The sequence below is a fragment of the Balaenoptera ricei genome, chromosome 7 (genome assembly GCF_028023285.1).
Source record: "Balaenoptera ricei isolate mBalRic1 chromosome 7, mBalRic1.hap2, whole genome shotgun sequence".
NCBI lineage: Eukaryota > Metazoa > Chordata > Mammalia > Artiodactyla > Balaenopteridae > Balaenoptera > Balaenoptera ricei.
In genome coordinates, this window is record NC_082645.1 from 109,113,718 (window position 1) to 109,128,140 (window position 14,423).

Sequence of the window (14,423 nt, forward strand, 5' to 3'; positions counted from 1 at the left end):
TATATTTAGAATATATTTTACAGGAGAGAAAATGAGAAATACTATCTATTGAAATCTGTAGTAGTGTAGTCCAACTGCTATAGCAAACAACTCCACAACCTCAGTGGCTTAATAGAATACAACTTACATCTTGTTCATGTCACAGGCCACCATATATGTCACAGACATGTGACAATGAATTAATGGGCTCAGTGGAAAATAGGCTATTCTCCCCCTTAGTTATTGGGGATTTTCCATCTGATGGCTTTTCCAGCATCTAGGACCTCAGAAATCCCAACCAGCGGGAGGGGGATGCAAGAGGATGAGGTCTTGTGGGAAGTTTTAGGACCAAACTTGGAGGTGGCATACATCACTTCCACTCACATTCTAATGAACAGAAATCAGTTGCATGGCTCTTCCTGACTGCAAGGAATACTGGGAAGTATGATTTTTCTAGGTGCTCAGAGAGAACAAACAAAGTTTGGTCAGCATCCAACTAGTCTTTGCCCACAGGTCCTCTTGGCTTCTGCCTTACGAGAACAAACAAAAATATAGATTGCGTTCTTTGAGAAAATTGTCTCTCATCACCCTGCAAAACTAGAATTTCTTAAAGAAAGTGTTACTAAAATATGTCAACATTTGAGCTATGCCTGATGGCTTCAGTGAAGGTTTTTTAGGTAGAGAAAATCTCTTGAAAAAAGCGAGTAGTTAAATCATGTGGACATTTGGTTGAGAGTTTTTGAAGGCCAAACATGGCCTTTAAAATTCTATTTATTTTTCTGTCCTATGAATAAGCGTCATCCTTTGCAACCATGAAAAAATAACTTTTGAATATAAGTCAGCATGTGAGTTCCTATGTCTTAGGGTGAGAGTTACCTGCTGGGTGGTGGTCAGGAAACCTTTATCAGGTTTTTACTAATTGTCGTTTGTGCGACCTTGAGCAAGTTGTGTAAAAGCTCTGAGTTGTTTTTAAATGTGTCGAATGATTAGGATTCTTTGCAAAGTCTATCCTACTTCCATGTGCCTCATCTGTTTTATTATTTTATTAAATAATGTACCTCATCTATTTTATTAAAACCAAGGTTTTACTTTATTTGCCTTCTTAACACAAACCTGGATTTTCTTTCTGATTTCCTTTAAAACCATGGAATCTCTAGATACCTGAGCTATTGTTCTTTCTCTATATATATTTGAAGAGAAGGCATCCCTTAGATGTTGGAATTGACATAACTGACCCCAAATGACAAAGTTCACATGAGAGAAGCAATCATAAAAAATTTAAAATTTGCCCCTGCTCCCTGGTGCCCTTTCATTGTGCAGACAGGGGAGCCTTTGCCCTCTTTTCTCTGGGGACTCGGGAGGTGGAATAATGGAAGTGCAAGGGGAGGACCCCAGCGTCCACCTGGACTCGTAAGTAAACGATGTCAGGCTGTCTGGCTCTGATCAGCTCTAGACACCGCAGTTTTAAAAGACACCATCCCATGTAATTATTGTCCAGGCCAGGGTGACCAGGAGAACGAGAGTTCTAGATTTGTATTCTGAAGATGACATGACCAAGGGGAGACAGACTCCCTCACTCTGGATTCTAAAGGGTGTTTACTTAAAAACAGAATTAGACTAGTTCTCTGAGTAGTTCCAGAAACAGGACGACCAACAACCAACAAATAGTGGTGCTTGGAGGGAGGCCAACTTGAGCACAGTGTAAAAGCTTTCCAGCAATTAAATATGCTCTCAGTTGTGTCCAGCTTTCCCATGAGATGGGAACTCCCCCTTCCTGGGGCTACCCTCCCAAAGGCAGGCGGACCATCAGCAATTACATACACTCACACCTTGCTTTCCATGAGCTGCTGTGACTGGGATTTCCGAGGTCTCTTTCAGCTCTAATACCCATCTGATAACGCAATTTAGCGCAGTGCCTCCATTAGAGTTCAAATGTGTTGTCTTTTCTGCCTAATTAATCTGCCTTGATCGCCTTTCATTATTTCCATGGTTCAGCAGTTGGAGTAGAATAGAGAGACTTTGATCTTGATGATTATACTGATATGAGGGGACAATTCTGAAGCATTCTTTACATCCGTAGGAAGCTCGAATTCTCATCAGCAACATGAGCTTTGGTCCCCATATTGCCAGGCACAGTTAAGTCCATATTTTGTAACCAAGGGACCCCTATGTGAAAGTGTGAAATTTTTAGTACAACAGCAGTCACAAACCACAAATATAAAAGCCTCTTGTCTAAAAGTCATCCTTTTAAATATTGCAAAAAAAAAAAGAAGAAAGGAGAATGCAGTCTTATGTCCCCCAAGAAAACAGTGTTACTGCTCATATTTCCACATAATACTAATTTTCCCAGGTAGATCACTTGTTTTCTGGTCTGTCATTCGCAAGTCAATTAGAAACATGTGTGGGTTAACAAAAAAATAATTTTGGCTACAGTAATTAGCTTATGTTTGTCAGTGAGGGTTATTGGTTCATGCCATGGCCCATGTGCTGGGTGAAATTGGAAAGGTTGGAGGGAAGGCTGTGAGTCATGGCCTAAGATAAGGTTACATTCAGGGGTAAAAGCTAATAAGCTCACTGTCCTGAGTGAAGAAGCAGGGATGATGCACTCATTCAGTTGATTTTCACTGATATCAGGTATTAAGTACCAACATGAAAGATGAAGTCTTTAGTCTTAAGAATCTTATGGTCTGGTGGGGAGAACAGACATATAAATCAGTAATTACATGATCTTTCCAGCCAAAAAAAAAAGAACCACTTTGGAGAGAGGATAAAACAGTTTTAATCGGTTGTAGTTCCCCAGACAGCCATATGTAACGGTCCGTCACTGCAAATTGTTTTCTTTGTCTCTAGAACTTGGGAGGGATTTTTAGGTCGTGGAGATTTATAAGTGTCCTCAGTACTGTTTCATTGTTGAGAGAGTGAATGTTGATGAGGAAGAGTGAATCAAAGACTCTGGGAAAAGTCAATATCTGGTGGGCAGCAGATCTGATGGTGAAAGCTGTGACACCCACCTGGAGAGCCAAGTGATTGTAGGTGGCCCAGGGCAGGAACGGAGAGAGAGAGGAATGAGTTAGAAGCTGGAGAGACAAATACAGACTCACAGACAGCATAAGCAGCAGGAAATGGGAAAACTTTGAGAAAGGACTTCACAGCATGAAGTGTGATGTATTGGCATCCTGTAGAGAATATGTTGGTCATAAAAGGATGACTCCTGGTCTCTTATCCTTACTTATCCATCTTCAACCGAAACACTGTAAAAAGTTTAAGACAGTGATATGTAAAATGCACAATATGAAAGACAAATGCAATACAATAATATATGCTTTTTTCATAGCAAGATCAGATTTCAATGTGAGAATCAGATTTTAGATCAATAGTCAACACGCCATGGTAGAGGATGAGCAACTTCTTCGTAGTTGGCTCAGTGCTACATACTGGGGCTTAACTGTGGACATTGAAAGAACTTAGTTTCCACGTAAAAAAGTACCATGGTCGTTTCCATGTCCTGGCTATTGTAAGTAGTGCTGATTCACTTTGTTATACAGCAGAAACTAACACAACATTGTAAAGCAATTATACTCCAATAAAAATGTTTAAAAAGAAAAACGTACCATGGTACCTAAGATTGATCTTGTTCAGGAAAGTTTTTACTAAAATCAATTTTTGTTTTCAACAGGCTTTAGGAAAACATTGAGATATATGGATATGGATAAACACATCCTTATTCCTCTGAATAGATTTCTCTGAGCTTTCAATATGTCTTATTGTATGAATTTCTTAGTTTAATTGTCCACTTTCCATTGGTCTCTTTTCAACAGCTATTTTAAAGTTTTTTGTATTTATTTTAATTAGAAAATGAATTTTGTAGGAAGCTCTTCTTGAATATCCATGGGATACCTGGTTGATTCCCCAATAAAATGTTCAGTAATACATTTATGATTTTCTTACAGATTTTTCAGCTCTGCCTTCTATTTAGGATGTGAAGGTACATGGGCACAAGTCTGAATAGCATGATTTCTGCAAACCTTTTGTTCAGGTTTCTCTAAATATACCTGCCAAAATTCACTGAAGGCTAACCTCTGGGACTTGAAAACAAAGAAAGAAGAAAAAAAAAAAAAAGACTCCTTTTTGTTCCTAAAGCTGTATTGAACTTTTATTTAGTTGAGATTTGAGACCTAAATGACACTCCCCTGGTGTGTGTATGTGAATAATTTGAATGAGAACAAAGAAACTGAGGTTGGTGGGGAGACTTCAACATCCTCAGCCTTTCATATTTAAAATAGTGTCCGAACCTGCAGGAACAGTATTGGACCCAGTGTTAAATTAGAGCATTTTTTTTAGTTTGGTTAATTTCAATACCAGTGGTAGAAGACTCTGTGTGTGTGTGTGTGTGTGTGTGTGTGAGAGAGAGAGAGAGAGAGAGAGAGAAGAAAAAAATTGCAACTGCTTAATGATGGCAGTGGGAATAAAACATAGAGGTCGATAATAAGGCAAACATCCCAACGGTTAGTTTAAAATCTGGAAGAGAACGTGAGGTGAAACAGATGGGTCATTAGGTTCTGACGCTGTGACATTTGGAAGCCAGAGCTACATTTTCTTTGAAACTGTGGATAAACAGCTTGAAAATAGTCTAGAATGTTCTTTTCTGATACTGGTTTTATTCCATTTGACTAAGGGCACAGAAAAGTAAGTGTTGGTTAAATTGTCTTGCTATAATTATTTGCTGGAATGTATTAGTTTAAAGTATTTTGACTTATATTTGATTTCAGTATAACTGGGACTTCAGCTTATATACAGGTACAGGGATCTTTCTGAGACTGTTCTTATGGGACTACCCTCCTGGCTTAAGTTCTGTCTCATAGAACGATATTTTTGACATGTGTTTACACAACTGCATAGCACCTGGGAGCTGGAAGGAACCATAGCGATGTGGAAATAAACGAAGAGCAAACAGATGAGAACACACAGGGCTATTTCATCAGGCCTTGCCGTAGCAACGCGGTCACCCACCACATTTGGCGGAGACTCAAGGCAGGGAGAAGAGTGGGAAAGCTTTATAGTGGGACAAAGGGAAGGCTTCAGTTACACCCCCAGTGGAGGCTGTTGGCAGAGGGAACCTTTGGGCAGCCTATCTAGAAGCAGGACATCCTATGTCGTTGGTCAGGGGAACATATTTGACTTTCTCTGGTTGGTCCTATGCTAAAAGCAGGGCCCAAAACTGGGGAAGCTGTCAGTTTTTAATCAAATCCTGGCTGCTTTGGGCCAGTTGTTATACAGGTTATTGTTTGCTAGAGATAGTGGTCTGAATTTCTACAAGTCTGAATTATAGATTGTAGGTTGGCTTTCTGGGCTGGTTATTGTAGATAATCAGCTAGAATTCTATTTTTCTATGTGGTCTGGCAATTTTCTATCTGTATCTTCAGTCTCTCAGTGATTATCCAAAACAAATGTAGAAAGAATAAATAAATTCATAAACGACAAATTGCTACAATTTTTTAAATGAATGCTACTTTTTGCATGTGGGGTCCTGTTTTGTTTTTAAAATATTTTAAAATGTAGGATATTATTAGGTCCTGCAAATTAAATTGGGAAAGTTAGGCAGGGCTGGTATTATCTCCATTTTGTAGTTAAGCAAAATGAAGCTCCAAGTGGAGAAACCAAGGGCTCAATGTCATGGGCCACCAGCCATATGGCCACAATGGCCAAGGCTCCCAGCTGGGCCTCTCAGATCCCTCACCCAGCTGCTTACTATATTATAAACTATCTCTGCCCCACAGATTCAGATAATAGGGAACCAAAGTGTGACATCTGTCTTATCCACTGCTTGAAGATGATGAGTGTTTGAACTTACATGCAAAGAAAACAAAATACAGATTCTCTGAACCATTTCTGTAATTTTTCACTATGGTCTTTCTCAAAGATCTTTATTTGAATTAAACTTTCTACCTGGTGAATTTTACAACTTGTGATTTTTAGGTAACCAGATTTTTGAAAATACTATTAGCTCTGTGCCACTTCAGTACATTTGTAACACTGGTTTGATCCTCTTGTTCCATTAAGAATGTTGTCTTTTCTACACACATCAGAAAGATGCCAGAGGAGTTGGGAAAAATACTCCATAAATGAATTGGTTAAATACCTACTGAGCAATATGCTAAGAGCTAGAGGCACCAAGTGGAGAAAAAAGCAAAAATCAAAACTCAGACCCTGCCTTTAAAGAACTCCGGGTCTTTTAAGAAGAACAGGTACACAGAAAAATGATACAAGACAATGTCAGTGTAGAGATGACTTTATCCCAACATGGGCTGGATATATGGGATGGGAAGCTTCAAGGATACTTAAATTGAGTAACCTTGACTGAGGAAAGAGTTTCCCAATTAAAGGACAGGATGTAAGGGTATTCAGAGCAGGTGATATAGGAGATGGTAGCTGTAGAATCCAGTGTTGTTTTTGTTGGAAGTTTTTGTTGGAAGTGGAGTGGAGAAAGGGAAGCTACAGACAATTTATTGATATTTCTTGAATACAACGTTCAGGTAGGAAGTAAAAAAGTTAGAGAGGCAGGGAAGAGTGAGATGGTGGAGAATCTTGTGGGTTGTAAGGAGCTTAGACATACTTCTGTGGGTAACAGTGGGCTTCTGGAAGGATTTTAGTCAGGGTTACATTAAGAACAGATTTACATTTTTTTGTTTTTGTCTTTAAACACTTATCTATGTGCATTACAGAATGGCTATCGCATAAGTTCTCTGAAATAACATCGTTCTGAATGTAGTAAGTGAGTATCACTCCTAAACCATCTTTATTTACTACATGTGCTTTTTTTTTTTTAAATTAGGAAGTGATTTTATTTAAAAATTGTTTCCCATTGGCTATTTTTTTTTAAATTGAAGTATAGTTGATTTACAATGTTGTGTTAGTTTTAGGTGTATAGCAAAGTGATATATATATATATATATATATATATATATATATATTCTTTTTCAGATTCTTTTCCCTAATAGGTTATTACAAAATATTAAGTAAAGTTCCCTGTGCTATACAGTAGGTCCTTGTTGGTTACCTATTTTATATACAGTAGTGTGCATCTGTTAATCCCAAACTACGTATGCTTTTAAACACTTCTGTACATGCCTTAAGAATGGCTATCACATCTAGTCCCTGAAAAAAACACTGGATCAGATTTTCATTTTAAACAGATCACTTTGGCAGTATACGGAGCTTGTATTTTGGGGAGTCAAGGACAGAGTCAAGGAGGCAGGTTGCAGGAATTCAGGGTGATGATTAGAGCTTGAACCAGAACAGTTGAGGTAGACATGATACAAAGTGCAACAGAAGGGAAAACAAGATATTCAGAAATAAAATCTGTAGAATTTGCAGACTGATGGATTTGGAGGGTAGCGGTTAAAGAAAGAGACAGATACGTTTCTAGCTTGGATGTTTGGCAGGACAGAAGGAACCATTAGTTGAGTAAGAAATGGTGTCAGTACAGTATGTGAATGTTAAATTTGTGTTATCTAAGGGGCATCCAGATGGATTCATCCAGTAGGCAGTTGGATAAATGAGTCTACAGCTCAGGAGAATGGTCCAGACTTCTGATAAACTATTCAGAAATCACTAGCCATCAGACAATTGCTAGTTGGATCCTGGAGGATGAAATCACAGAAAGAATATATGTAGAATGAGAACAGTGGCTAAGCTAGAACCCTGGGGACCACCAACATGTAAGGGACTCTTGGAGGAAGGAAAGGTATGAATGACACAGAAATGGTGTTAGAGAGCACACCACAGGAAGATGGCCCATCAGTGAAGCCAAGAAAATTGAAGATATCAATAAGAGAGTAATCAAATGGCTTAAAAATGTCTTCTTAATTTGCCAACTAAAAGGCACTAGGTGATTTTAGCAAAAGCACTTTTAGTAGAGTAGTTGGGCTAAATTCATGTCACAGTGGGTAGCAGAATGAAGAGAAGATGAGAAAGTAAAGAGAGGGAGTGTAAAGTGCTCCTTATGAAGTTTCCTTGAAGATTAGCACAAGGGAAGACTTACTAAAGAATACTGAATATTCACTGAGGTTCTCTACTTCCGAAGAGATCATTATTTTCTGCTGATAATAACCTGCACAGCTCAGAAAAAAGACCCATGTGATCTGTCCCTGTTTTATTTAAATGTAGTCTTCAACACAATTCCAAGTTTCCAAAAATATATTAAAACTATTTTAGAAAATCATTCTTTAATGTTTAAGGAATCTGGGAAGGATTTGACTCTTGTTTAACAGAATATAATTCTGGTTAATACACAGAATCAACAGAGGAGCTGAAAGTTCGGAGCCACAGCACGGAACCAATACCAAAGTTGGACAGCAAAGAGAGAGGACATCATGGGGCATCTTCCTCCAGAGAGCCGATCAAAGCTCAGGAATGGGACGGAACACCTGGGCCACCTGTGGTCACCAGTAGACTGGGAAGATGCTCTGTGAGCCCCACCTTGCTAGCAGGAAACCACAGCTCAGGTAAGAAAGATAATGTTCTCCTGGATGGTAAGTCCTCCGGTGTCTAGAAACTGCTTTTATGCAATTATCACTTAGAAAACCATAACCACAGATATCTCTGTCTCTACTCATAGAGACAGCGTAAGTAGCCCTGCACACAAAAGGAGGTAACAGTATGTGGTACGCTACAGGGAACATTCTTCACATGGATGATAGAGAAGTGAATGGTGCTTTTCGGGGCTGTGCAATGCAGCAGCCCTGACAACTCCAACTGTCTTGCACTAAATTTCTTAAAAAAAAAAAACATCCTCGGGGCTCATCTAAAGCAGTTTTCATTTAAAAAGTTGAAGTAATTTAGAATTTATGCCTCCTTTGCTTCAAAAAAATTCTAGAGTACTGGGAAAAAATGAATAGGAAGTAAAATTGAGGATAAAAATGTAGCAAAGACAATCTGAAGGCAGTAGAGAGAGTGAATATTATGAGACGTTTGATGTATCAATAATAAGCTGAAGACAGTAACTGGTCATTGGGCAAGGTACTAAGAGTCCCTGTAGGTCAAAAGAGCTGGAAAATGATAATCTAACACACCTTTAAATTCACAAGTTGAAATTAAAATCTGTGATGCAATTTTGCATTGTTAATAGATAAATATTATTAAACATCAATTTTTAAAAGGCAGAATATGTGTGCTTTGAACTGATTGATCTATATGGTGGACTCAGAGAGCTGTCAATTGAAATAAACAGCAAATAATCCAGCAGCCGCCTGTAGTTTTCAGATTTCTATTCCTTAAGAGTGTTAGGGCTCTGTAGAAAAGACCAATTCTTTAATGTTTTTTCAACTCTGGTATTCATCTTGGAAAGCAATTAGCATGAGTTTAGCCTGTGGTCTCTCTGACAGTCACGCACAAGTTAAAACTGGAACAGGGGGACTTCCCTGGTGGGGCAGTGGTTAAGAATCTGCTTGCCAATGTAGGGGACGCGGGCTCAAGCCCTGGTCCGGGAGGAACCCACATGCCGCGGAGCAGCTAAGTCCGTGTGCCACAACTACTGAGCCTTCACTCTAGAGCCCGTGAGCCACAACTACTGAGCCCACATGCCACAACTACTGAGCCTGTGCTCTAGAGCCCACGAGCCACAACTACTGAAGCTCGCGTGCCTAGAACCCATGCTCCGCAAAAAGAGAAGCCACCGCAATGAGAAGCCCATGCACCGCAACTAGAGAGAAAGCCTGCGTGCAGCAATGAAGACCCAACACAGCCAAAAAAACAAAAACAAAAACAAAAAAAAAACTGGAACAGGATGAATGATCTCTATAATGGGGAAGGGATGTTTCTAGAACAATAACCCAGGCAGAGGTAGGGCAACAGCTTCCTCAGACTGAAAATGTAACTATAAGCTTTGGTGACAGAGCCATATCATGTATCATATGGGTAATCAACAGCGTGAGTTCAACTCTCAGAGAAGAAACATTACGTGAATTTAGCAGAACTCTAAAAATATATGTTTGATAGTAAAGTATAAATATCTATAGGTATATGAGAAGAAGATATCTGTGCATTTTGTCAGAAAGAAAAAAAAAACATAGGGAACAAATAGCATTTTGTAGAAATAAAAAAAGCCACTCCCAAAGAAGGTTGACATCACTATTCAGTTGGGAATTGTGATTTGTTTTAGGTTTGTTAATAGTATATTTTTAATGATTATCTAAATTTGTACCAGTTCTATCCAAAAAAACCATGAATAGTATCTGCTCCTATTGTGACCATGGGTATTTTATAAAATCCAGAAGCATTAGCTGAGTGTTTATTACGTAAAATAGCCACTGTTCTAGGCTCTGTGAGTACAGTGATAAGTAAGACATCCTCATATTTGGGGGCTCAAAGGCAAGTGCAAGACAGATGACTGGATCATTGCAATAGAATGTGTTATATACAAATAATATGCAGCACAGAGGAGAAATTAATTTTTCTTGGGAGGGTGTGATTTCAGGAAAAACAATCAGAGGCTTTTGGTGGATAGATAAAGTAATCATTGCTTGAGGAGGTAACATTTTGAGCTAGAGTTTGAACCATCAAGAGCTGCTCACCTGGAGGACACAGAAGAAATAAGTCAGCCTTCTAAAAGAAAATCTAAAACACTACGGGATGGAACCTTTGCTGTGAAGGGTTGGGGAAGGTTGAAGAAACTGCAAAGTAGGGTGGGACCAGATAGCAAGAATCCTGAAGGGCCTTGTGCATTAAACAGAAATGCTTTCAGTCACAGAGTACCAATTAACAGTGGCTAAAGTAATACTGGCTTCTGTTAACTCTCCATAGTGCTGGGTCTGGAGGTAGACAGTTGCAGGAGTCTTGTAACTGTTTAGTGATCTCATTGAGGACCCAGGAACTTTCTGTCCTTCTGACTCTTCTCTTCTGCTACCCTTGATGGTTGTATTTGTGATCACAAGCTGAGGAGACATTTCTGGGCATCATGCCCCTTCAGACTCTCTCTTTGATCTACTTGGCCAGATCTGGGAAACATCCTCTAGGTCAAACACTGAGTGAAGAGGAATGGGATTTCCATGGGCTTATAGAGGGCCTTTCTTTCCCTTAAATCAAGGGAACTCTGCCTTATACCTGGAAATGAAATCAACAGCCTATTTGCAGGGATGAGGAGGGAGCGTTGCATAAGCAATGGACAGTTATCTGCCCCATCATGGTTAGGTTTTGAACGTTATATGGTGGACTTTTGTAGTCATTTGAATATTTTTTTAAGATAGATATAATATAATTCAGTTTTCATCATGAAAGATCCAATGGTAACTCCAAGGCTTCAAGCATGGGTGACTGGGAGACCATTTACTCAGACAGAGATAGTCAGAATTGTTAATGAGTCCAAGCTTTTACTGCTCACTGCATGACAGGCCAATAAATTGATAGATGAGGTGTTGGGGCAAGGAATAGTGACTTTATTTGTAAAACCAGCAGACCCAGAAGATGGTGGGCTAGTGTTCCAAAGAACCATCTTTCCTGAGATAGAATTCAGCTTTTTTTATACTAAAAGGGGAGGGGTTGTGGCTGGTTGTTGAAAACTTCCTGGTGCCAGAATCCTTTGTACTTGCAGCTATGCAGATAGGTCTGGTAACAATGTTCCAGCAAGTTCTGGTAACTTTGTCCAACAAGACAAATGTTATTTTCTGTTCTGCAACTTTTTACCTTTGTATGAGTGGAAAAGTGTTATCAGAGCCTTGAGAATGGGATATTTTATTCCAATTTTGAGAGGAAAAGGAGAAAAGGCAAAATATTTGTTACATTGGTAGTTTTAATTTTTCTAAAAAGAGAGAGCCTAAAATGTGCCAATTCTATACTAGAAAATGGCATAGTTCCACTAGCAAAAAAAGGTAGAATATTGATATTTGAATATAAAGTTCACTCACCTTTGGGGTTTTAAACAAATGGTGTACTCCTTAAAGAATTATCCTCATCAGTGAGATGGCCTTTGTCTAGACTAGGCAAATAACTATGTGAAGAGAGCATTCTGGACTTGCTTTTTTGGAACAAAAGAGAGTGAGTCAGTATTTACCCTTTATCCCTGTTCTCTTCACACTTCATTATTGTTCCCTTGACACGGGGCCACTGGACTATGGAATCCCCTTCCTACACTACACTAGAACTGCGACCGATAACCCTCTTCCCTAAACAAGGAGGTACTCAGCTCCACACCTAATGCTCAAGATATAAGAAGGTTCCACCAGTTCCACTTGTAAATCCCCCCTCTCTGCGTCCATCAACTTTCTGCTTCTGGTTCTTTCTCTCTCTGTTTCACTAACACATACACATAGACACACACACACACACACACACACACACGCATACAAAGGCACACCAACTGCTACCAGTCACAGACTATTTGCTTTAACAAAAGTAGTTTAGCCACTTGAAATGGTTGTTCTTAACAGCTCTTTTGAGGAATGGAGGAAATGCTGAAGTAAAGTGGGTGAGCGTGTCAGGAGATCTCAGTTCTAATTAACAGTGCCGCTGGTTGCTGTCGCACTTTATTCAAGTCACCGTTGTTTAGTAAATCAGAGATTCCCCAGGGGGAGAGTCTTGAAGGTGGTGGAAGACTGGAACCCAAATGCTCATGAGAAAAAGTAGAAATTATACCAGTAATATTGTATTAACAAAAAGTTAGATTTCAATTACTAAATCCATCAACAGATAGTTTGCAAGCTTGTATCCATCTCTGTTATAGTTTCTGGGGACAAACACATACACACATACATACACACACTATAGGGTATATAAAACATAAAACGTGGTCTCTGCCACCTAAAATATTACTATGCTTCTTTATGACACAAAACTATTGAGCATAAATGAATTAGATTATAATTAAATGTATTATTTTCATTATTATCTACTTTTTACTATACATTTAAAATCATTCAGAGAACGAAAATGAGGGCAGGCTAGAAAAAGGATGGAGGGCTTAATGGGAGACATTGAGTCTTTAACCAGGATTGTATCAGGTCTGTTTAAAAATCATTTATTATTATTATTATTATTAATTGCGTAGCAATATAGAGGGAGAACTTTCTACATGGGGTGAGGAAGATGAACAAAGGCTGAGGCAGACCCCTCCTGACTTCGTCCTGCCAGGCCTGCCTGACTGTAAAAGCAATTTTGGAAGTAAACTCAGAGGCCTCGGCTTAACACTATAAATGAGACGATCTTAAAATGACCTCAGTTTCTGTGTATTCAGCCTGGTGTGTTTTTGCTCTCTGAGAATGTCCACCATGGGATGCAAACTGAGATGCCTGGTGACAGGCAGGTAACATCAGTGAGTGAATTAGGAGAGGTGCCTTCTTCAAAACAGATATGTTTTGCTTATACATTGCATACATAGAACTATTCTTTGCTCTCACAAAGGAAAATATTTTCCCCATTTTTCTTGAAACTTGAAGTTCTTTTGGTGTAAGTTATGTATTTCCACATTTGTCAGAAGCATAAACCTGGAGAAATATTTGGGCATTGCAAAGGAAATCTATTGCAAACTGACGAACATCAGGATGGAATGATGGAAATGCAGGTGACCTGGAAAATACCGGAGCATCTCAAGGGGACAGAAGATACTCAGTACCAGTTGATGCTCGCCATGAGAGAGGGTCACCCCAAATTCCCAGATTTAATTACTGTAACATGAAATCTCTCAATTTTTCAATAGAGCTAAATTTTTTAAAAACATTGAATCAAATAATTTGCTTCCTCTGGCTGAGTAAGACATAAAGGATGTCAATTTGCATTTTCTGGTTTGTATGACATATACACACTACTATATTTAAAATAGATAACCAACAAGGACCTACTGCGTAGCACAGGGAACTCTGCTCAATATTCTGTAATAACCTAATGGGAAAGAATCTGAAAAAGAATAGATATATGTATATGTATAACCGACTCACTTTGCTGTACACCTGACACTAACACAACATTGTAAATCAACTAGTATACAGTATAAAATAAAAACTTAAAAAATAAATAAAAATTCAAAAAATAAATTTAAAAAACAGAAAACAAAACAAAATAGAATAAAATAAAGTAAAATCAAGCAATGACCAGTTGGTGGAGGCATGCATTTGACCCTGAATCACAGAGAGGCTGGATTACAGCAGAAACAGCAGGTGCCAGTAAATATCTTGCCCCCCTGTTTTTATTTTCTAGAAACTGCAACTCCTTGAGAAGGCTATGCTGAGAACAGGAGGGGCGAATAGAAAGAGGCATATGACCTGTGATGGTCAAGAAGGGAGGGAGAATTTCTTAATTCTGGAAAAGGTACAGAGGTCTGGCATTCCATGAATAGTAAGGACCAGTGGCCTAATCCTTTCTCAGCATCCTGGCAAAGTGGACCAGTCTCTGACTGGGAGGGAGGACAGTTAAGGTAAAGTTTCCAAGGGGTTTGCAGTGAGGCTGGACTTTCTGCT

General features: G+C 39.0%; 1 protein-coding gene across 1 annotated transcript in view; it reads left to right on the forward strand.

Moving 5' to 3' along the window:
* The window catches only part of NYAP2 (neuronal tyrosine-phosphorylated phosphoinositide-3-kinase adaptor 2), a 244,088-nt gene that overhangs the window by 164,106 nt on the left and 65,559 nt on the right, over nucleotides 1–14,423 (forward strand). Inside the window, exon 4 of the mRNA XM_059927443.1 lies at nucleotides 8,274–8,483. Coding sequence (XP_059783426.1) covers nucleotides 8,274–8,483 — 210 coding nt within the window. The remainder of the gene's footprint in view (nucleotides 1–8,273; nucleotides 8,484–14,423) is intronic.